Source organism: Eumetopias jubatus, unplaced genomic scaffold (genome assembly GCF_037043125.1).
Source record: "Eumetopias jubatus isolate StellerSeaLion01/CBP00866 unplaced genomic scaffold, mEumJub1_p1.0 scaffold_10, whole genome shotgun sequence".
Taxonomy (NCBI): Eukaryota; Metazoa; Chordata; class Mammalia; order Carnivora; family Otariidae; genus Eumetopias; species Eumetopias jubatus.
The window spans coordinates 51,607,538-51,631,486 of record NW_028274816.1 but is presented as its reverse complement, the minus strand read 5'-3'; the positions used below and the strand labels follow the sequence as shown (position 1 = coordinate 51,631,486).

The following is a 23,949-nucleotide window of genomic DNA, read 5'->3' as shown; positions in this document are numbered from 1 at the left end:
GGGTTGCTGGAGACGGAGGTAGTACCAGGTATAATTATTGTCACGATTTTTAGGTTTTATAGAGAGCTTTCTAGGTGACCCTAAGCTCGTGGTGGAAAGAACTTTGTTCTGTGTCTGAGCACACTGGGGAGCCCTGGAAGGGTTTTTAACGTGGAGGAACGGGGCCAGATTTAGATGGAGTCTAAGGGTTGAAAGCAGAGACTCGGAGCCCAGGGAGAAGGCCAGGGCAGTTGGGACCGAGGCGTCAGGACGTGGGTGGATGGACAGTGGGGGCCTCTGGGCTGAGCAGGGGCAGGGGGCAGCTGGAGTGAAGATCAGCAGAGGCCGGGTCCTGAAGGGCCTTGAATCCCAAGCAAGGGAGCTTGGCTCTTTACCGAGGCCAGCGAGAAGCCACGGAAGGGTTTTGAGTGGGGGAAGGACAGGGTCAGGTTTAAGGGGTCTAGCTGGTGAATGGGGACAGATGGGAGGGAGCAGTAAGGGAGTGGGTGGGGAGTCAGTGGAGGGGGTGGGAGAGGACAGCACTGGACCTGAGCCAGCGAGCCAGGCCATCCCCAGGGCGGGAGGTGGGGCGGGGGGCGGGGCAGGTGCAGAGACCAGTCACATTAGAGGTGGAAGGCAGGCTGATGGGATCATCAGGCTCTCCCGTCCTGGGTGGTCCGTCCGTCCATCCGTCCGTGGAACGGGAGCCCCTCGGGGGCTGGTCCTGCGTGCTGCAGGAGGGAGCCCCTGTGCTGCTCCTGGCCCTTTGCGGCTCAGTCCAGAACGTGATCTCTCACCCCGCTGTTTACTTCCCTGTCACTGTCCATCTTGTCTCGCTCTTCGCTTCCTCCCACTTAACCTCCCTTCCCTGCCCGGGTCTGGGCAGCCGGCCACCATCACATGCCAGGCAGTAGTGTGGCCGGCCCCCCAGCTCCCCTGGGCCGTGAGAGAAAGCCGATGCCCACGGTGTCCCTAGAGCCAGCTGCCGCTTCTCTGGGGGCCGCTGTAGCTCCTGACCTGCTGTCCGCAAATAACCCCGGGCCGGGCAAGGCGAAAGGCGCCTTGGGCTCCGTGGCCCCTTTCCAGGCCTGTGGCTCCAGGTAGGGGCCCAGCGGCCGGCTGCCTCCCGCCCTCCTCCCTTCCACCCTGGGAACCTGAGACGAAGCAGCGGCCTTGGCGTCTGTCAGTCTGTCGGCTGCTGGTCCCTGAGGACGGAAGTGGAGGTCTTGGGGAAGGGACCAGGGCCTTGGTTGAGCCCCCGGCACCGGCTCCTAAGCCCCAGACAAGTGCATTCGCAGTAGGTTGCTGTCTCATTCAAGATTCCGAGCGTCGGAGACTTGTCTTCCCTCCGTCATCTGGTGGGGGCAAAGAGGGGCTGAGGCTGAGGGAGTGACATAGGGTGGCTTGGCGCAGGGGGTTGGGGGCACTTCGTTTGCTGAGGGTGGTAGGTTGGAAGGAGGGGAGGGGGCGGAGAGAGGGTGTGCGCGTGTGTGTCCTTGTGTCGGGGTGGTGGGGGGGCGGCAGGCAGATGCTGGTGGCTCTGAGCACTCCCTCAGGTGCCCAGGGCTGTCTGATTCATCCCAGGTCACCTCATTGTAGGGGCCTGGGAATGACCCGGGTTGGAGCCACAGCTCCCTTTCCTCCAGGCCAGTCTGGGGTGAAGGTGGGTGGAGAGGCTGCCTCCGCTCAGCAAGGCCTGCCTAGGCCAGGGAGCTCTGTTCCCTCCAGAGTAAGGCTCCGAGGGCAGGGTCAGCCCCCCCCGCCCCCCCCCCCCCCCGTTGGAGTCCCTGAGGACGAGGCCACATCTTCCTCCTCCGACCGGGCCAAGTGGGCGGGGCTCCCTATCCCCAGCGCCTCCACCCTGCGCAGCGCTGGCAGAGCAGTTGGAGGGGCCGGCGGGCCGGGCTGTGGTGAGTCCCCCTCGAGTTCTCATGAGCTCCTCTCTTGTCTTGCAGACTGTGCTCTGTCCACCGCGCCTCTTGCATGTCCTGCTGCCCTGAGCTGTCCGCAGCTAGGTGACAGCGTGTCACGCTGCCGCCATGAACGAGGTGTCTGTCATCAAAGAAGGCTGGCTCCACAAGCGTGGTAAGGGGCTGCTGCTTTTGTCCACTGGATTGTGTCTCTCCCCTCCTGCCTTGGCTTTGCTCCTGGCACCTGGTGCCCAGGGAGGCAGAGGTACAGGGTCTTTGCAGCCCGAGGAGCCAGGGTGCTGAGCCCTACCTGCCTGCCCCAGGCCAGTAGCACCTTACAAGCCCGTTTCATGGAACCTTCAGCAGCAGCCTGGGGATGCTCCTGGGCATCATCCAGCATGAGCTCCCAGGCCAGGTCTCGAGTCTGCCTCTGCATTCGTGGTCTCCGTCTTAGCCCCATTTTATAGATAAAGAAACTGAGCCTCAGGGAAGGGAAGTCACTTAACTGAAGTAACACAGTGAGGGAATACTCAACATTCATTTATTCCTCAAATACTGAGTATGTGTGGTATGCCAGGCCATCCGGGCTCCCAGGCTCCTGGGACGTGTGGTGCCCTCATGGAGTTCACATTCTAGTGGGGGCTGAGGACAGCAAACAGAGAAGCAGACATACGATGTCAGGTGGTGAGGAGTGCCGTTGTGAGCAGTAGGGACCCTGAGGACGCGCCTCTCTGAGGAGGGTCCAGTGACGGAGGCCCAGGGGGAGAGGGGAGGCGAAGAGGTGAGCCCCACACGTAGCTGGGCAAGGCTGTCCCAGGGAATGGGACAGCAGGGATGAAGGCGGGAGGGCGCCTGGTTGAGTAGGCCAGGCTGGCTGGAGCGGAGAGAGCGAGGGCAAGCCGGAGGTGGCATCCAACCGTGCTGGGCCCTGGAGGCCAGGGGAAGGACCTTGGCTTTAATTAACCCTTCGGGTGGTCTGAGCCCAGGGCGCCGGGCGCCAGGGCATGGCCTCATCTGCTTGTACGAGTGGACAGCTGAGGCCTGGAGAAATGAAGTCATTGACAGTGAACAGCCTAACAGCCTATACTGTTAGAGCCCAGGCCTCCTGGCCCCAGAAGCGTGGTGCCCACCGGCTTGGGGGCGGGGGGCCCAACTGTCCCGGCTTCCGTGGACCTTCTCCTAGGGAGGGAGGGGCCAAGCCTGGTGGTAGCCGGTCTCCATGTGCATCCATTCAGTCAATAGACGTGGACTGAGCAGCTGCTGTGGTCCAGGCACTGGCGACTCGGCAGTGAACCAGATAGGTGGAAGTCCCCTTCTCACGTTGGCATCTTACATTTAGTGGGGAGGGTGGGCAGCACCCAAGGGGACCAGTGCGTGCGATGGGGGTAAGGGGCATGGAGAAAAATCAAGCAACGTGAGAAGGGATGTGGGAGGAAGCGGGGGGAGCTGTCATAAACAGGTGGTCAGGGAGGGCTCACTGAGAAGGGGCATTTGATAACGACCTGCAGGAGTGCAGGGAGCGAGCCCCATGGCTAACTGGGGCAGGAGAGTGCAGGTGAAGGGGCCAGCCATGAGTCCGGAGGGGGAGTGGGCCGGACATGTTTGAAGAGACAGGAAGCCGATGGGGCCAGCCCCATGGGAACCAGGAGAAGTGCCCACCCATCGTGCCCTGTCCTGGTCTGCAGACACAGAGCAGTGATGAGGGACGGAGGTGATCCCCAGGGCCAGGCCTCCGCCATCAGACTGGGCAGGGGAGACCTGTTTCCCACTGCCCTTTGCAGGCAGGGGTGGTATTTGAGGTACCTTGACCCTACCTGCTCAGGGTGGGCTGTCGGTGGAGCTTTCTGAACTTTGGCAGATGTCAGAGTTCTAACCCTGGCTCTGCCACTTCCTCTTGGTGACTCTGAGCGAGCTCTGTCGCCTCTCTGAGCCTTGGTTTCACATCTGTAAAATGGGTTAACAATGTAGGCCTGTGACCTCAGTTCTCCGAGGGCAGGGATTTTATCTGGCTATTTACTGTGGTATCCCCAGGGCCTGGGAAAGTTCCTGGCATGCAGTAGGTGCTCAGTAACTGATTGCTGACTGAATGATTGGGATTGTGTGGGGGTGGTATGAGGGTGCTAGGGTGTTGCCGGGGTCTCGGCTCCTGAGTGTCCACAGGCCGGCGGCTCGCTGGGCTGGGCTGTGAGGAGCTCTGGAGGCGGCCAGAGAGCTGTTGCCGGGGCAGGAGTTTGGGTCTGGTCTAGGGCCGCCAATGGCATTAAATGGGTCTCAGCCCCTCTTACGCCTTCAGCACCTCCATTCATGCTGCAGGGGCCCAGATGAGCTGCTGGGATGGCCTAGCCGGGACATACCCACCTTGGGTTTGCACCGTAATACACACAGAAGCACGGTGCTCCTGGGCCTCCCATTTCCCGCCATTCTTTTTTTTTTTTTTTTTTTTTTTTTAAGTAAGCTCTAGGCCCAACGTGGGGCTTAAACTCATGACCCCGAGATCGAGAGTCCGTATGCTCTACTGACAGCCAGCCAGGCGCCCTCCCGTGGCCCACCATCCTGAGCAGAGGTGGGCAAGGGCAGGTGGGCACCGGTGCCATCTCACCCCACCTCTGGTGGTTAAAGTAGTAGAGCCCCAGTTTACCATGTTCAGTGCCAGGCACAGGGCTCTGCTCTAGGCGAGCCCAGTTTTGTTGCGTTCCCATAGCTGCCCTCGGCGCCATCTTACAGGCAAGGAAACTGAGGCTCGGCAGGAAGACTGATTTACCCCAAGATTCAGCAAACACTTACCCTCTGCCTCCTGAACCAGCTCTCTCAAGGCCTGGCCTACAGGCCGCCTCTTGCTGAGCAGGGTCTGCTCAAGGAACAGGCCAAGCGAGAGCACAACTCTTGGAGTCCCTCATGCCCTGTGCTGGTCCCCTTTCTGACACGGCCTCAGCACACCCTCTGCCGGTCCCCACCGGGCCAGCCCCCATCTGCCAGTTTTGCGGTAGGCAGTGTAGTGGTCAGGAGCGGGGGCTCTGGATGGAGCAAACCTGGGTTCCAATCCCAGCTCTCCCAGTTAACCCCTGTGAGCCTCGGGCAAGTAATGGAGCCTCTGGGCTTCAGTTTCTTGTCTGTAAAATGGGATTGTTGTGAGGATGTTTTTCCTTTCCTCCTAGGTTTCTTTTTCTTTTTCTTTTTTTCCCTTATTACCAATATATAAAACACCACAGGTGAGTGCCTGGATCATAAACTCACTCTAAAACCAACGTCCACATCAAGATGTAGAACAAGACAGTCCCCAGAAGACCTCTGCCCTTCCCAGACAGGAACACTTTCCTAACTTCTAGTAGCCTTGAGTGTGTTTTTCTGGGTGGGTTGGTTGGTTTGTTTTGCTCTTAAAAATGGAGGTAAAATTGGGGCACCTGGGTGGCTCAGTCGGTTAGGCATCTGCCTTCGGCTCAGGTCATGATCCCAGGGTCCTGGGATCGAGCCCCACATCAGGCTCCCTACTCAGCAGGGAGTCTGCTTGTCCCTCTGCTCTTTCCCTCTATGTTCTCTCTCTTGCTGTCTCAAATAAATAAATAAAATCTTTAAAATAAATAAATAAAATATTGAGAATAAATAAAGAAAATCTTTAAAATAAATAAATAAAATGGAGGTAAAATGGGGGTACCCGGGTGACTCAGTTAGGGGTCTGCCTTCAGCTCAGGTCATAATCCCAGGGTCCTGGAATCAAGCCCCACAACAGGCATCCTGCTCAGCGGGGAGTCGTCTTCTCCCTCTCCCTCTGCCCACCCCCCCAGCTCGTGCTCACTCTATCTCAAATAAATAAATAAAACTTAAAAAAATTAAAGTGGCGGTAAAAGCTGCATAACACAAAATTTACCATTTTAAAGTGTGCAATTCAGTAGCCTTTAGTACATTCATGATGTGGCGTAACCACCACCTCTGTCTAGTTCCAAAACAGTTTCATCTCCCTAAAAGAAACCCTGTACTTATTAAGCAGTCAGTCTCCATTCCCCCCTCCTCCCAGCCCCTGGCGGCCTCTGATTTGTTTTGATTTGTTTTGTCTCTAAGGATTGACTTATTATGGACATTTCATACAAATGAATCATACAATAGGTGGCCTTTTGTGTCTGGCTCCCTTTCGCTTACCATAATGGCTTTGAGGTTCATCCATATCGTACCTTGGATCAGCACTTTTCTTATAGCCAAACAACATTCCATTGTATGAGAATACCACATTTTGTTTATCCATACATCAGTGGTGAACATTTGGGTTATTTCTACCTTTTGGCTATTGTGAATAGAGCTGCTATGAACATTTGGTGTACAAGCATTTGAGTACTTGTTTTCAATTCTTTTGGGTACAGACCTAGGAGGGGAATTGCTGGATCATACATTCTATATTTATAATCTATTTATACAGGTTATATAAACTGGGTCACGTATTCTATAATTATAATGCATTCTGTGTGATTAGATAATATACATCTTTATGTTTTTGTTATCAGGGTTGTATGTACTGTTTTTATAATCTATAGCGTACTCTATATTTAAAATTTTTGAGGAAGCACCAGGCTTTTCCATAGGGCTGTAGCATTTCACATTCCCACCAGCAGTATACAAGGGTTTCACTTTCTCCCACATCCTCACCAGCATTTGTTCCGTTTCTTTTCTTTTCTTTCTCTTTTATTATTATTATTTTTTTAATTTTTTTAGAAGGGGGAGGGACAGAGGGAGAGGGAGAGAGAGAATTCTAAATAGGCTCCATGCCCAGCGTGGAGCCCGTTGCAGGACTCCATCTCACAACCTGAGATCGTGACTTGAGCTGAAATTGAGAGTCAGACTTGGGGCGCCTGGGTGGCTCAGGTCCTGATCCTAGGGTCCTGGGATCGAGCCCTGAGTTGGGCTCCCTGCTCCGCCGGGGAGCCTGCTTCTCCTCTCCCTCTGCCGCTTCCCCTGCTTTTGTGTGCTCTCTCTCTCCGTCAAATAAGTAAATAAAATCTTCAAAAAAAAAAAAAAAAGATGCTTAAATGATTGAGCCACCTCGGCGCCCCTTTTCTTTTCTCTCTCTTTTAAGTTACAGTCCTCCTAGTTGGTATGAGGTGGTAGCTCATCGTGGTTTTGACTTGCATTTTCCTAATGACTAATGATGTTGAGCATTTTTTCATGTGCTTGATGGCCATTTTTATATCTTTAGAGAAATGCCTATTCGAGCCCTTTGCCCGTTTTTTAATTGGGCTGTTTATCTTTTTGTTGTTGAGTTGTAAGACCTCTTTATATATTCTGGATACTAGACCCTTATCAGAGCTATGATTTGCACATATTTTTGCCCATTCTGGTTGTCTTTTTATCTTCTTGATAATGTCCTTTGCACGTAAGTTTTATTTTTAATGATCTACTTTATTTTTTTCTTTTGTTGCTTGTAATGTTGGTGTCATATCTAAGAATCCATTGCCAAATCCAGGGTTATGAAGGCTCACCCCATGTATTCTTCTAAGAGTTCACCATTTTAGCTCTTACATTTGAGTAGATCCACGTTGAGTTAATTTTTGTATGTGGTATATGGTGTGAGGCTGGAGTCCAGCTCTTTTTCTTGTGCATGTGGATGTCCTGTTGTTCCACCATTTGTTGAACAGACTATTGTTTCCCCACAGGATGGTCTTAGCACTCTTGTTGAAAATTGATCATATGTGTGTTTATTTTTTGACTCCCAGTTCTATTCCTTTGGTCTGTCCTTAGACCACGCTGATTTGATTACCATAGCTTTGTAGTAAGTTTTGAAATCAGGAAGTATAAAGATTGATATTTCTGCAAAAAGAGTTGTTGGAATTTCAGTAGGTGCCATGCCATGTTGAATCTGTAGATTGCTTTGGGGAGTGTCGCCATCTTAACATATGAAGCCTTCTAATCCATGCACATAGGGCATCTTTTTTTTTTTTAAGATTTTATTTATTTGACAGAGAGAGCTCAAGCAGAGGCAGAGGGAGAGGGAGAAGCAGGCTCCCTGCTGAGCAAGGAGCCCGATGTGGGGCTCCATCCCAGGACCCTGGGATCAGACCCGAGCCGAAGGCAGACGCTCAACCATCTGAGCCACCCAGGCGCCCCACATAGGACATCTTTGCATTTGTTTAGGACTTTAATTTCTTTCAGCAGTGTTTTGTAGTTTTTGGTGTGTACATCTTTTGCCTCCTTGTGCTATTGTAAATGGAATTTTTTTAAAATTCCCTTTTTGAATTGTTCATTGCTAACGTAAGCAACAACAGCTGGTTTTTGTGTGTTAATCTTGCCACATCTATTAGCTCTTATCCTTACTTTGTGGATTCTTTGTGATTACTGCAAGTAAAGTTAGTTTTACTTATTCCTTTCCAAGTTCAGTGCCTTTTATCTCTTTCTTTTTCTCTGGCTAGAACTTCCAGTGCAGTGTTGAACAGCAGTGGTGAAAGCAGTAGACATCTTGGTTTTTTCCCTGATGTTAATGAGAAAGTTTTCAGTCTTTCATCATTGAATGATATGAGCTGTGGATTTTTCATAGATGCCCTTTATCACGTGGAGGAAATTCTCTTCTGTTCCTAGCTTGCTGAGTATTTTTTTTATCATGAAAGGGTGTTGGGTTTTGTCAAATGTTTTTCTGTCCCCAGTCGGAATGATCACGTGGTTTTCTTCCCCCCTTCTATTAATGTGTATTGCATTGATTGACTTTCATGTACTGAACCACCTTTGCATTCCTGGGATAAAACCCGCTTGGTCCTGTCTGTATAATCCTTTGTGCTGTTGGATTTGGGGTTTTGCTGGTTTTTGAACTTTATATCGACATTGGAAAGAATTGAATAAGTTAAGTCCTAAAAGATACTTAGAGTAGCACCTGACACAGTATACACTAGTGTTACCTAATCATTGTTAATCAGTTAAATGGATACCTCCCTGTGAGAGGAGACCAAGACTCACAGAAGTGAAGTGACTTATTGGAGGCCACCCAGCACACCCACCTCAGAGCCCACCCTGCAATCCTGCCTCCTGTGTGCCATGGGGGTCGGGGGCCTGGCACAGTCTTGTTTTGCTTGCTTGCACACTGGGCTGATGATAACAAGCGTTTATGGAGTGCCTGTGGTGTGTTGGGCCCTAAGCTGGATGGCTTATGGTTGCCATCTCATGTTCTTTAACAGCTTGAGCTAGAATTCACACACCATACAATTCAGGAATTTAAAGTATACAGTTCAGTGGCTTTTAGTGTAGTCAGAGTTGTAGACCCCTCACTACAGTCAATTTTAGAGCATTTTCACTCCCCTGGAAAGGACCCTGCCCTCCCCCTTGGCCATTCCCCTCCGACCTCCCCCCACATTTCCCCCTCCCAGTCCTAGGCAGCCACTAATCTGCTTTTCACCTATAGATTTGCCTATCTGGAAATTTTGTACAAGTGGAATCATAATTTGTGGTCCCAAGCTTTTTTCACTTAGCATAGGTTATGGTTCGTCCATGTTGTATGTAGCGTGTAGTAATAACTTCTTCGTAGGACTGAGTAATATTCTCTTGTGTGGATATGCCATGCCACGTTCTGTCTCTCTGTTCATTAGCTGATGGACTTTCGAGTTTCCCCTTTTTACAATTATGAATAATATTGCTGTGGACATTTACGCACAAATTTTTCTGGAGGTATGTTTCACCATCTTAATTTAATCCTCAGCGGCCCTCTGAGGAGTGGGTCCTTGCCGTGTGGGCATGTGTACACAAGGTGCTTGGATATTCACTGTTTGAACAAATGGAAGCAATCAAGGGGCACTCAGAGGGCGCAGCAGCAGTTATACCATGCCTGGCACAGTGTTTTGACATTTGATCCACCTGCACGGCTGTCCTGGTGAATACCGGCCCATGGGATTTGGCCTTACAGGGCCACAGGGCATGTGTGTTTGGAAGCCTGGGCCTCCCCTGGGAGCGGGCCACGTGCTGGCAAGGACGGCCAGGATGGCTTGCTGCTGGCCGCACGCGGAGGCAGCTGGTGCTCTGGGGCACTGCAGCAGGCGCCTTCCTGCCAGGCCTGACCTCTGGATCACTGGGGCCCAGCCCAGCACCCGGCCTGGCCCAGCCTGCGTCAGCAGGGGCTGCCTGGAGGTTTTCTCTAGGAGAGGCACTCTCCTCCCCGCCCTCTCATTGGCCCTCCTCCCACCCAGGTGCCCTTTGTGGGGTGCTGTGACACAGGGCTGCCTGCCCTGACCTCTCTCCCCCCTGCCTCTGCTCAGGTGAATACATCAAGACATGGAGGCCCCGGTACTTCCTGTTGAAGAGTGACGGCTCCTTCATTGGATACAAGGAGCGGCCTGATGCCCCTGACCAGACCCTGCCCCCCCTGAACAACTTCTCTGTCGCAGGTGCGTCTTGGGCACACCAGGCCAGAGGTCAGGTGCTCAGGGAACTAACCGCTGGTGGGTCCAGGAGGCGCCCGGGGGTTGGCCTTTCTTGGGTGTGGGCCTCTCCAGGGCCTGCTTGCCCTTGGATCCATTTCCCACCCTGCCCGCCTGCCCCACCTTTGTGTCAGCTGGGCCTGGGGTGGGAGGGCTGAACTCGTGGCCAGTGGGGAGTATGAAGAAGGGAGAAGCTAGGCATTTCCCAAGCCCCCCGCCCCAGGCAGCACCACCTCCGCGGTTCTAAATCTGCAGACCAGGCCCCGTGGTTCTGGTTGGTGTCAGGCGCCTGCCGTCCTTCCTGTGCTCTGGTAACAGTCCACTTCTCTGTCCCTCTAACCTAGAGACAGACAGCGTGGCCTCCTGCTCATCTGATCACAGGGCTAACTTCACGTCCTCTCTCCCCTCCGTGGTACCGCAAGTGGTGCCTTCCAGCTGGATCCTGGCCAGTGAAAGCTTGGCAGGCCCAAATCCCTGACCACTGAGCTGTCACCGTCTGGTGGTCTATCCCCCTCCCCAACATACACTGGACCTTGAGCCCCATAGAGACAAGGCCAGGGCCGACTTGGTCACTAATGTATCTCCACACCATCTGGCATGCAGGAGGTGGCTCCGGGAATGTGGGCTGCAGGCCAGTGGGGCTGTCCCCTCACTTTCCCAGCTCTGTCCCCTCTCTCTGTCTGCAGAATGCCAGCTGATGAAGACCGAGAGACCACGGCCCAACACCTTTGTCATACGCTGCCTTCAGTGGACCACGGTCATCGAGAGGACCTTCCACGTAGACTCTCCAGATGAGAGGTGAGCCTGGGCCTCCGGAGGTGTGGCCACCCTTTGAGGGTGGCCCGGCCTAGTGTGAGGAGGAGGTCCACAGATGGCCAGAGCTGGACAGAGTCCCTTGGGCCCCTGCCTAGGAGTTTCCTGTCTCAGCCCTTCTGAGAGCTAGAAAGAGCAGGGGTTCTTGGTCTGCAGACCTTCTGTGTTCTCAGACTGGAGGGTACGTTGGAATCATGGGTGGAGCTCAATAGCACAGAGCTTTGGACCCATGTCAGGGCCTCCCACTGCCTGCAGATCTGTGGAGGATCAGGGAGCTGCATTTTTAATGAGCATCGCCATTGATTTTGAAGCAGAAGGTCCAGAGATTCAGTATTAAAAGGATCAGTTTAATCATCAGAAGAGATGATACAGATTCACCTAGTTCAAAAGTCAAACAGTGTCAGGAGGTGTCTGTCACTTCTGCCCCCATTCACCCCTGATGCCCGCTAACTGCTCTTCTTCTGTGTCCGTGGAGAGCTTCACGGGTGGACGGGCTCACTCAGATAGACGTTTGCACCCTGCTCCCCTGGTTCGTTCTTTTTACACAAAAGGTAGCATCGTACACAGACTTCTGAACTCTTGTTTTTTCCTCATTGTGTCTTGGGGCATCTTTCTGCTTCAGTCTCCAGAGAGCTGCCCCCCCCCCCCCCCCGCTGCACTGGCTTTGGTTTTTCTTTCAGACAGTGGCACACCTGTGTCCCCAAGTTTTCTGAGTGGTTCTTGATGAATGTGATCGGGGTTGTTTCCAGGCTTTGGCTCATTCCAGGTGGTGCCACGGTGAAGTACCCTGTGCTTACCTTGTTCGATGGATGTGCAGGTGAACCTGTAAGAGGAGTTCTTAGATGCGGGATTTCTGGGTCACCAGGAATATGCATTTGTGATTTCTAAGAGTGATGTCTACGGGTCCTCGCAGCCTTCTGTTTTCTAACATTTGGATTTTTACAGTCTGATCAGTGGGAAGTGGCACCTTAAGGTAGTTTTCACTGACCCTTTTGTTTGTACGGGTGAGTTCGAGCATCCTCCCCTACCTTCAAGGGCCACACGAGTTTCCCTTTCTGAACTGTCTGTTCATAACCTTTGCTTATTTTTTGTTGGGTAGTCTGTCTTTATCTCATTTCTGAAACCTCTTTATGTACCAGGAAACTTAGACCTTTGTAATGAGTAGCACATACCTTTTTCCCCACTTTGTCCCTTTGGGTCTCACTTTGAGAAACACTTCTTTGGCTTGTCTGGGGGATGAGGATTCAGCCAACCCTGTGGAGAACCCAGGAAAATGGTGCCGTCCCTGAGAATCTTTGGCCATGACAGAAGTATTCAGTACCTGTGGTGTCCAAGAGGGGGGCCAGGAGTCACAGGTGCCTTTTGAGCTTTTGAAATGTGAAATGTGGCTAGTGCAACTGAGAGCTGGAATTTTTATTTTTATTTTTATTTAATCAATTTAAACTTAAGTAGCCGCATATGGCTGGTGGCTCCCTCTCGGACAGTGTGTATCTAGAGGATACGCAAAACAATATCATAAGATGTGTTTCCATAGTCTGTAGTGTAATTGTCATCGCGTGGCCTCCCAAAGTTAGAAATATGCCTTCCCTGCCACGGGCAGCAGAACTCCCTACCATTTCAGGCCCCCCCTGAGGTGTGACTCTGCTGAAAGCTGGGGACAGAAATCATGGACTGCCAGTAAAAGCAAATGGAGACCAGTAGGTACATAGGGCCTGGGTGTCGGAAGGTGTTGGGTAGGAAGGCAAAGGAGACTTCAGGAAAAGGGACCAGCATATGCAAAGGCCCGGAGGTGAGATAGGTTGTCATCTTAGGGACCACAGAGGGTTCTCCGTCACCAAAGAATCAAGGGCCAGGGGCCTTGGAAGAGGGCCAGTGGAGGCCTTGCCGGCGAGCTCAGCCAGGTCGTGGACTCCAGATGGAGATCTTTCCAGGGCTTGGCAGGTTGTGAATCAATTGGGGTTTGTCACAGGGTCGCTCAGAGATTCAGGGGGATGGTAAACCGGAAACCCTTGATTCAGCAATACCTGGTACACAGTTTGCAAGCCTGAAAAGGAGCACTAGGGAGCTGGCAAAGTGTTGTAGTAGGCAGGAGCCCTGCTCTGCTTTCCATTTTGGTGAGACTCTGCTCTTCAGCATGGGGAGGAATACCTTTACCAGGACGGTGGGGGGTGGACAGGCCCTGCCTTGCTCCTTTTCTTCGCACCTGCCGCTGCTGGAGAGAAATCTGCTGGGGCTGCTCTGGGGCCAGACCCCAGATTCCTGGCCTTAACCCTGAGGGAGGTGTGAGCTAGCAAGAGGGAGGACGCTCACACGTGGCTGTCCTCACTGGCCTGCCCCACACAGGACCGAGCCTGGGGAGAGGTGGGCGCGGGGTGGGGGTGTTGTCTAGAGGCCGCAGTGGCCTGCTCCTTGGGCTCCTGGGAGCTTCTCCTGTCTCCGCTCAGACTCCCCACCCCTACCCCCGCCCCCTTGTTTGAGATATCCAGGAAAGTGGAGAGAACCTTCTAAGAAACAAACGTGCAGGTACCCTGTACCTAGACTCAGCAATCCAGCATCTGCCGTGTTTGCCTCATCTGGCTTTGTTTTGTGATGAATTGTGCACTTCTGATCACACTTCGTGACACTTTGCTCCTTCATACGTCAGCAGGCGTCTGCTGAGAATGAAGACTTTCTCCTACAGAGTCATGATGCCGTTAACACAGCTGAGGTGACTGTTCGTAGTAGATACTTAGCGATCTCTGCATGTCCATGTCTACTAGAATTTCCCCAGTTGTTCTCAAAATGTTTTTCAAACCAGGATTCCTTCAAGGTACTTGTCTCTTTGGCCTTTTAACCTCGTTCAGGCCTGTCTTTCCCCGCCCAACAAGACATTGATTTTTTTTTTTTTTTCCCCCGACAAGCCGGGCTAGTTGTCTTGTAGAATGTCTCATGCTTGGGATGTGTTATTCTGCTGCCTTTTGGCACTGTTTACTTTGTTCCTCTGTGCCTGTTTCCTGTAAACTGGAAATTAGGGCCTGAGCAGGGTTGGCAAACCATGGGCTGGCCTTCTGTTTTTGCAAAGAAAGTTTTATTAGAACATGCTATGCCCATTCATTTACAAATTATCTATGGCTGTTTTGCCCTACTATGGCAGAGTTGAATAGTTGTAACAGAGATTGTATGGCCTCCAAAGCCTAAAATACTTATTTTTTGGCCCTCCCCAGGAGAAGTTTGCAGATGTTTGGTTTGAGTAGGTATACTTAATAGTGCATCATGTTATTATGACCTTTTAATGTAAATCTTACCGTGTCATTTCTCTGCTTAGAACTCTGAGTGGCTTTGCTTCCACTGGGAGTAAACTCCGGAGTTTATGCCATATTCTTTTTTTTTTTTTTAACATTTTACTTATCTGGGAGGTGGAGAGAGTGTGCACATGGGGGGAGGAGCAGAGAGGGAGGGACAAGCAGAGTCTGCGCTGAGCATGAAGCCCGATGCAGGGCTCGATTCCATGACCCTGAGATCATGACCTGAGCCGAAATCAAGAGTCCTATGCTCAGCCAGCTGAGCCACCCATTATTTTTTAAGTGGGCTCCATGCCCAGCAACCGGCATGGAGCCCAATGCGGGGCTCAAATTCAAGACCCTGAGATCAAAACCTGAGCTGAGATCAGGAGGTGGCCGCTTAACTGACTGAGCCAGCCAGGGGCCTCAGCTTATGCCATATTCTCCTAAGTGCTACGTAATCTCATCTCCTCTCCAGATCCTTTTCTATTGCTGGTTTCCTCACTGTAGCCACACTGGTCTCTTTGCGATTCCTTAAACCTTCCAGACACACTTCCTGCCTCAGGCCACAGCGTTGGTCCCGCTGTGTCACTCTCACAGTGGAGCTCGGGTCCTTGGCTGTGGTGGGGACGGGGGACGAAGCGGCTAGCCCAGGCTGCCCCCATGGAATCATGCTTGCTGGTGCCTTGTATCTCCTCTGCCCCTTGGCCACCTGACACCCTTTGTCTGGAGGACTGCCATAGTCTCCTGATGCTTGCTCTCCGTACCCCCGATCCGCACCCCACCGCAGCTGCAGGCTTAAAACAGAAGTCACCAACTGCACGGACCCGTTAGCGGCTTCCTGGGCCATTAAGGATGAAGGTGTCTGCCCCTAACCCAGTGCCACACGGAGCCTGGCGTGTGCTGGGCTGGTCCTGCCTCCTGCCCTCGACCCCTCTGTTCTTCTCTGTCACCATAGCCATGCGGCCACCTGCCAGGTCTTCTGCAGACGCTCCAGGCTTGCCGGCTGGCTGGGCGAATTCTCACGGCAGCCCTTTGAGGTGCTTGTTCTGTGCCAGGCACTGCCCTAAGTACTTTGTGTCTCCTGCTTGTTTCGCCCTTACACGCACGAACCTCGTCCCGGCTCTCTTTGTCAGCCAACTGAGGCACAGGAAAGTCAGATGGCCCGGCATCGCCACCAGGAAGGGACAGACCTCGGATTCACGCCAGGCCATTGGCTGCAGAGTCTGCTTTTCAGCCTGTGTGTTGTGCCCTGGTGCGAGGGAGACAGACCAAGGCCTGAGAAGTGAGGTCTCTCAGGGCCCCACGGCCAGTTTGCAGTGGACTCGAGCTCCGGGCCCAGCAGCCTGCTCCCAGGCTGGTCTGCATTTGGCCTAGTGCTGCCTGGGGGAGCATGGCTCTTCCCGCTGGGCTTCCTGCGGCCCTGGAGCCCACAGGAGGGATGAGAAGGCCCCTGAAAGTACTCAGTTGATGGGAGAAGTGCTTTGAGGGCGGTAGGGACTCGCGGGTTTGTGTCCTTCAGCTCCTGCTGGCTGGCTGTGTCATTGGGAACCTGCTTGCATCTCTTCCTCAGTCTCCTCGTTTATAGAACGAGGTGAGTAGCAGCGCCTACTTGGGAGGGTTGTGGACAGACTCAGAGGTTATGGCGCATAAACCACCTGCGCAGTTTCTGGTTGCGGTGCGCTCTGCGAGCCGATGGTGTTCCTCTTGCTCTCTGGTTGGGGAGCCCGCTCCAAACGGTGGCCAGGGCCAGAACTCCCAACGGGCGCTTTCCTTCACTCCAAGCCCGGCTCCACGGTGCTGTGTCCCTTATTCCCTGAGCCTTCCTGCGGAAGTGCCCTGCTTGATACCCCCAGGCCTCATCTGGGAAGGAAGCTGTTACTCTCAGGGAACGGTGGCATGGTGCCAGAAGGAGCACAAGGGCCCGATGTGAGTCTCAGCTTTGTCACCTCCTGTGTGTGTGACCCCCACAAGTGACTCCACCTCTGTGTGCCTTGGTTTCCACATCAGAAATGCCCCCCTTTCTCCAGTATTCTTGATGAGTGTGGAAGGAGCTGGTGTCTGTGGAGCCTTTTTTTCTCATCATGTCTCTGGAGAAAGGAGGTTGGTCCCCCTGGGGGCTCTCCTTTGAGGGCTGGAAGGCACAGCAGCCCCAGCTCTGGGTGGGAGCTCCCCTCTGCCCCAGACACCATGTTGCAAACCCTTAAGGAGTACCCTGGACAGAGGCCCTTGCTTTTTCTCTGGAATTCTGTGCTGCAACCTTGCAATTTTGGTCCAGTTGGAACAGGATCGGGGGCTTGTCCGGCAGTGGGAGAGCCCCAGTCACCCCTGAACAACCTCCTACACGTCTGTGGGTTCCTTGGCTCCCTGTGGTCCTGGGCAGCGTGACCCAGGGTGGAGGGCATAGGTCCAGGCCTCACCCAGCGTCTTGAACACCTTCCTGGAGTCAGACGCTTCCCGTGTACCGTGCTCTGTACACAGCTGCTCACGTGCGCCTCAGCGTCCCTGGTCTGCCGAGGAGGGGTGAGCTTGCCCTGGGGGCAGAGTTGCTGTCTGAGCCCCAGCCCGCGCAGCTCCGGAGCCCCTGCTCCTCATCACCGGCTCTGCAGCCCAGGGAGTCCCCTTGGAGCTGCTTCCGGTGCTCCCGTGGTGTGGATGAACCATCGTTTATTTATCCAGGCTTCTGTCGATGGACTGTGTGTGTTCTCCCTTATAAACAGATGATAGATGATGGCGCACTCTGCGTCTTAGTCTTTAACTTGCTTTTCTCACGTGACAGTCGCTCAGGATCTCTGTATGTGAGATATATATGTATTTTGTTCTTTTTAACGTCTCTTAGGAGATTGGTGATTTTTTTTTTTTTCTTTTCTTTCTTTCTTTTTTTAAGTAGGCTCCGTGCCCAGTGTGGAGCCCATTGCAGGGCTTGAACTCACAGCCCTGAGATCAAGACCTGGGCTGAAGAGTCAGATGCTTAACCGACTGAGCAACCCAGGTGCCCCGGTGATTTTTTTTTTTTTTTTTCCAATCCATGGTCTTCTACCTGAAGTCAGCATTTAAAAATTTCTAAGAGGACAGTTATGATCTGGTAGAGCCTATCATGGGATGTGGCCCACCCGTCCCGTTTTTTGAAAAATAAAATGTGAATGTGGGAATAAGGATTTGTATTGTAACTTGTCCCAAAGAGGTCATGGGTTAAAACAAGTTGAGAAATGGCAGCCTGAGGCATTGGCTGAGAGGGAGGAGGCCCATGCTCCTGTGCCTGCGTGTGTGCCGGGCCTTGGTGTGACCTGTCTGGGTGTGCACTGGACCTCTTTGTGCACCACGTCTGGGGCTACTTGAACTTTGGCCTCCTTGCTCACTCGTTCCCCAGGCACCTCCTGAGTGCCCGATCAGGTGCTGTGTTGTACCATGGACAGACGAAATCCCTGCGCTGTGTGGGCCTGGCACACATGGGTTATGGGGCCCCCAGACTCGGCCCAGGGAGGGCCGGTGTGCCAGCACTTGATGTTGATGCTGGCGGTGTCCACACATCTGTCTTAGGAAGCATGATCTCCTGGGAGCAAGGCTGCTTGTGCACTGGGGCCTCTGGGTTCAGCAAGCCATGGAGCTGAGCGAGGACAGCCCTGCCCTTTGGCTCTGGACGGTCATGGGCCTTCTGTGATTCCAGCTACCAGACTCAGAGCACCCACTGTGTTGTTTTTTGGTGTTTTTTTTTTCTCCAATCTGTGCCTTGGTTTCCCTATCTGTAACGTAAAAGTTGGGGGGTAGTGCTCTGGGAGTGTATGTGATGGGGGGGACAGTGGAATTAGACTCCTCCTTGCCCCTGACTCCCAGTTCCCATCCCTGGAGGCAGCCAGGGCCCCGTGTCATGCACGCCCTTCCAGAGGGGTCCGTGCTGCGGTGAGCACATGTGCCTGCGCGTACATTCCTCTTGCTTCTAACTCCAGGAGTGTGACACTCTGCCCTGTTCTGAACCTTAATTTTTCCCTTAAGGTGTCTCAGGCCCTCCCACGTCCGCATCTAGATCTCTCTCTTTTTTTTTTTTTTCTTAAGATTTTATTTATTTATTTGACAGAGAGATATATAGCGAGAGAGGGAACACCAGCAGGGGGAGTGGGGGAGGGAGAAGCAGGCTTCCCACTGAGCAGGGAGCCTGATGCGGGACTCGATCCCAGGACCCTGGGATCATGACCTGAGCCGAAGGCAGACGCTTCACCGACTGAGCCACCCAGGCGCCCTTGCATCTACCTCCTTTCTCTGAGCTGTGAGGCGTTCCGTGTGTAGACGCCTCACGCACATTCCCTGCTCCCCTCGGCGCCCTGGGAGCTCAGCACTGTGGCCACCCTTTAGGAAACGCAAGTTGCTGTCCACCTGGAGGCACACCATTATTTTCCATAATACCAAGCAAAAGCAGTGCCCAATTCAATCGAGATAGGCCACCGACTGTAAGGTGCCCCCGGATCCCGGCAGTGTCAGAACCTGGGGAAATGCGCGCATGGGACCCCTGGGCTGTACGGAGTAGCTGCAGTACCCTCGGGACGTGAGGAGCTGAGGACTGAGTGCAGCCGCCCCCAGGGTGGCCCCGGCTCCTCAGGCCACTTGCTCCCTTTGTGACCTTGGCCGGGGCCTCCATGCCTCGGTGGAGAGAGCACAGTTTCGCCTGCTGCCTGGGCCTGAGGGTGATTCTGGAAGAAGCGTGGCTGACTGTCCAGTCTCACTGAGGCTGATCGGAATTGCTGTGATTTGGGAGGTTGCCTGCTTGGGCTCTTTGAATTTTCTCATTCTTAGTGTGCATTTTATTTTTCTCACTGTCATGGGCCTGTTTTATAGCTCTAAGCAGAATCCAAAGGGGGTTCAGCATACACTGGGTCGAGCCACCTAAAATTGTGTGGTGAGTCAAACACGGGAGGGGTATGGAAAAAGTGTCGTTCAGCCTCCTGCTTTCTTTTTTGTGGTCTCTGGTTGTTTTTACGTATTTCTCCTAGATCTATTTTCCCTTTCTAGAGACAGAACAGTTTGCAAGTATCAAAAAAAAGCTATTTCCGAGCAAGTTCTAAATCGTGAGTGACAGAAATAGTTTATTCTTAAACCAAGCTCCTTTTGGCTGGGACCTGCTTCCCTGTCTGCCACCTTCTCCTTCACATCTCTGCCCCACTAGGAACCTCTGTCCCTGAGCCCTCCTGGCAGACAGCTCCCTCCGGGGATCTTCAGCTTTCTTCGGCTGATGAATTCTTCCTTTTACTCTTGGTTTGCTTTTACAAAACATCACGCTTGCCATTTGTTCTTGGAGGAATCCTGAGGAACACTGTGGCTCAGGGTGGTGGCTCATTTTCAAGGGACTGTGAAGAAAGGTGGTCTCCCCTCTTTGGTCATTTAATTGCCGTTCACCTCAAGCGTCCCTCAGGCCAGGCCACTCCAGGACATAGATGGACTCTCTGTCCGAATTCCACTCTTGCCTTCTCTTACCCACTGCAGCCAGAGGATTTGTAAAATGTCAGTCCTGTCGCGTCGGCTCCCGCCAGTCAGACAGATCTTGCCAGGATGCCCAAAGGTGTTGGGTCACTTGCTCCCATTGGAGGGGGTGGGGCTCCATCCTTCCCACCCAGACTCCGTGGGACTCATGGCTCTCGCGACCTGTTCCTCACAGGGAGGAGTGGATGCGGGCCATTCAGATGGTCGCCAACAGCCTCAAGCAGCGGGGCCCAGGTGAGGACCCCATGGACTATAAGTGTGGCTCCCCCAGCGACCCTTCTGTGGCTGAGGAGATGGAAGTGGCAGTTAGCAAGACTCGGGCCAAGGTGGTAAGTACTGGGGGGCAGGCGGCCGGTCTGGGAGCACCCCTCTCCCCACCAACACTGGCCCTGCCGCCCTCGGGTTCCATACAGAGCACACAGGGGAGCAGCCGGGACCCTTCGTGACTGCCCTGTGGGATGGGTGATGTATGGGTATAGGTGCCCCAGGGCTGCTCTTTGCCCCTGGAGTGAGGGGCAGCTGCATCCTCAGAGCTCATGAAGTCCTGTCTACCCCCATATCCCAGCCTCCCCCCATATCCCAGCCTCCCGGGGCCCCCTGCCTGGGAGATCTCTGGTCTGAAGGCTACTTCAGAGCAAACAGTTGCTGCCCACAGCCTCCCTTCCTGCTCATGCCCGAGCGTTTTGGCAACAGTGGCCTTCGATTTTTCCTCTTTTTGTTAAAATGCCCTCCCGTGGGCCACGTGCCAAGCACTGACTGCCCCACTCTCTCCCTGTCCTGGGCAGACCATGAATGACTTCGACTATCTCAAACTGCTGGGCAAGGGCACCTTTGGCAAAGTGATTCTGGTGCGGGAGAAGGCCAGCGGCCGCTACTACGCCATGAAGATCCTGCGGAAGGAAGTAATCATCGCCAAGGTGGGTGTGCCTGGGGCTGTAGCAGCCTCCGTGGTCCTGGTCGGACTGCGCTCACCCCAGCCCACCCCACCCCACCCTCCGGGCGACCAGGGGACTAGGGTGGAGCCTCCGACTAGGCCTCACCCAGCAGGCGCTATCAGGGCCTGAAAGCCGGTCTTTTGTGGCGGCAGAATGGGCCGGTGGGGAGGCCCTAGGGGTGGGGGCTTGGCTCAGGGCCTCTCCGTAGGAGGCTGGGCCAGCGTGGAATTCTGTTCCTTCTTTTTCCCCCCTTTCAAGTTTTTAAAAGGGAAAATTGCTGACATACACAAAGTATTTAAAAGAAAAATAAATACAGCGGACTCCCATGTAGCCAATATCCAACTTCAACGGTTGTCAACATTTGGCCCATCTTGTTTCATTAGCTCTGCCCTCCCCTTTGTTCTGGAGTTATCTTAAGGCATGTTCTAGACATCGTATAATTTCACCCATATAAACTTTTTTTTTTATTTGAGAGAGTGTGAGCAAGAGAGAGAGAGCACACAAACAGGAGCAGAGGGAGAGGGAGAAGCAGGCTCCCCACTGAGCAGGGAGCCCGATGCGGGGCCCGATCCCAGGATCCTAGGATCATGACCTGAGCCGAAGGCAGATGCTTAACAACTGAGCCACCCAGGCGCCCTACACCCATATATACATTAGATACGTACCTTTAACAGCTAAAGATTTTAAAGACTATAATGGAACTACGATGTTATCCAGCTAACAGTCCCCTATGTGACTGGTCCGAGGCAGGCTTCCTCAGCCTCAGCACTGTCGGCCTTTGGAGCCAGATCATTCTCCATTATGGGGCCGCCCTGTGCACCGTACAATGAGTAACTGCACCCTGGCCTTCACCCCTAAAGCTAGTAGCACAATGTTGTGACCATCGAAAATGTCTTCAGACATCATCATCAAGTGTCCCCTGAGGACAGACTCAGCCCTGGGAAGAGCCAGTGTCCCTTACTGCAGGCGGTGGGGATTTTCCACAGCTCTCTAGGGTCCTGCTGTGTGTTCAGATACCACACTTGAGCCCGTGTTCGAGGGGCCTGGAGGGCCTGCAAAGCCCGTGCTGGGCCCACCCCCAAGTTTCTGATTTTGTGGGTCTCGGAGGGGCCTGCGAATTTGCATTTATCCAAGTTCCTAGGCAACATGATGCTGTCAGTGTGGGGACCACACACTGGGAACCGCTGTTCCACAGCGCAGGGTCCTGATCAGATCCCTTCCTTTTTTCCTTTTTTCAGCAACAGCACTTCCGGTGGTGATTCCCACTGCCTGTGGGGTTAGCTCCAGGGTCTTACAATGGCTGCTTCTCCCTCCTTAGAGATGCTAAACTTGGCTTGTGGGTTCCGCAGGTGACATCTCGAGCCCTCTGTCATAAAGTCCCCATCGACTTCTCACCTTGCGGCTTTGAGAGAGAGCCACTGATTGGCCTTGTCTGGGACGATTTTTTTTTTTTTTTTTTAAGATGTATGTATTTGAGAGAGAGAGAAAGCACAAGTGGGGGGAGGAGGAGAGGGAGAGAATCTTAAAACAGAGCCCCACACAGGGCTTGATCTCACAACCCATGAGATCATGAAACCAAGTGTCAGACGCTTAACCCACTGAGCCACCCAGGCCACCCCTGGAACCGTTACTTCATTCTGGCTTGCAGATGGTACAGTGCCACTCCTGCCTTCCTCTGTGGATCGGCTAGGAATAGAAGTGCATTTCCCTGAAGCATTGCTCCCCCATCCCTTAGGTGGGGGCGGGGGCAGGTGTGGTGTTGCCCGCCAGCCCCTCACCCAGCCTCTGTCTGCAGGATGAAGTCGCCCACACGGTCACCGAGAGCCGGGTCCTCCAGAACACCAGGCACCCGTTCCTCACCGTGAGTGGTACTTCCTTCTCGGGCAGGGCCTGGCCTCCCTGTGCTCCATGAGAGCCCTGCTTCAGACGGGCCTCAGGAAAAGAGCCCAGTCCTGCCGCCATGAAGCAGACTTCGTGTTGGCCACGTGGCCAGGGCCAGACCACATGGCCTGAACCAAACCCTGGGGGTGGCAGCTTCTTCACCGATGGTGGCTTCATGGCAGTGCTTCAGCTGACTGATGATACCGCATTACAAGATGGCTCCAGGAGAGCATGGCTACTCTTCATGAGTTAGAGGCGTTTAGCCCTGCTGGTCAAAGTGGGAACATTATTTTTTTGTTTCTGTTTTTAAATGTAATCCTAGAAGGAGATGTATTCTTGTGCTGCCTGTCAGCTTAGTCTGAGGAGACACCTCTCTGGGCTACAGTCTCCATCAAGGCTAGCAGCCATCAGTTAAATGGACCAGCTGGAGGATGGCTTATGGGATGGGTCATTTCCTTAGCTCAGCAGCTGTCCAGGTGTTGGATTAAGTCATGGCACTTGTTGAAATGAAATTCTGTGAGGTACTTTGATGTGGAAGACAGAGAATAAGTAGACTTGTTAATGAGCAGAGGGATCATTCAGGGGTTCTCTGAGGAACTTTCTGTAGTGCTCCTTAGAGCATAGTTTGAGAACTGCTGTTTATTGTAGCAGATCACTTGTGCATCCTGTCTTTGGGGTTGGCTCCCAAGCTACTGCCAACTCCCAGCCAGCAAACGTGTGTGCGCATGTGTGTGCAATACACCTGACTGGAGAGGAGAGGTAAAACAGCTCTGGTGGCTCAGAACTGAATGTCTCCCTGGCCGAGCCTCTCCGAAGCTTAGCTGAAGGCTGAAGGCAGCATTCTTCAGCCCAGTAGCCCTTTACCTGCTCTCAGGGCCACAAGCTCGCTCATGTACCCCAAAAGGCAAAGCTGAAGTTTGAGCCCCGGCTGCCAGGGTGGAGGGGGTTGTACTTGCAGAATCAGCAGAGGGCCTGCCTTCTTCCCACCTCCCAACCTGGCTGCCTTCCTGCCCTACAGGCACTGAAGTATGCCTTCCAGACCCACGACCGCCTGTGCTTCGTGATGGAGTACGCCAACGGGGGTGAGGTGAGCCTCAGCCCCTCAGCCAGGGCTCCCATGTCTCCTTCCCAAGCGTCGGGAGCAGAGGGGAACTGTGGGTGAGATGAAGGGGGTGGTGGGGGCCTTGCTGGAAGTCACCTCATCTCCCCCCGCCCCTTGAGGCAGGCATCATCACCTCCATTTCGCTGGCAAGGAGACTGAGGCTCAGAGAGGTTAAGTGGCTTGCCCCAGTTCACCCAACTAGTGAGTCAGGGATAG

The 23,949-nt window shown here is 53.4% G+C and overlaps 1 protein-coding gene across 2 annotated transcripts in view; it reads left to right on the top strand.

The window, feature by feature from the left end:
• The window catches only part of AKT2 (AKT serine/threonine kinase 2), a 48,658-nt gene that overhangs the window by 17,596 nt on the left and 7,113 nt on the right, over positions 1 to 23,949 (top strand). For both annotated transcript variants that reach the window (XM_088027605.1, XM_088027604.1), the window contains exons 2-8: positions 1,935 to 2,064; positions 10,109 to 10,237; positions 10,957 to 11,068; positions 19,991 to 20,144; positions 20,601 to 20,732; positions 22,546 to 22,611; positions 23,650 to 23,718. In XM_088027605.1, coding sequence (XP_087883731.1) covers positions 2,019 to 2,064; positions 10,109 to 10,237; positions 10,957 to 11,068; positions 19,991 to 20,144; positions 20,601 to 20,732; positions 22,546 to 22,611; positions 23,650 to 23,718 — 708 coding nt within the window. In that variant the 5' untranslated portion in view covers positions 1,935 to 2,018. The remainder of the gene's footprint in view (positions 1 to 1,934; positions 2,065 to 10,108; positions 10,238 to 10,956; positions 11,069 to 19,990; positions 20,145 to 20,600; positions 20,733 to 22,545; positions 22,612 to 23,649; positions 23,719 to 23,949) is intronic.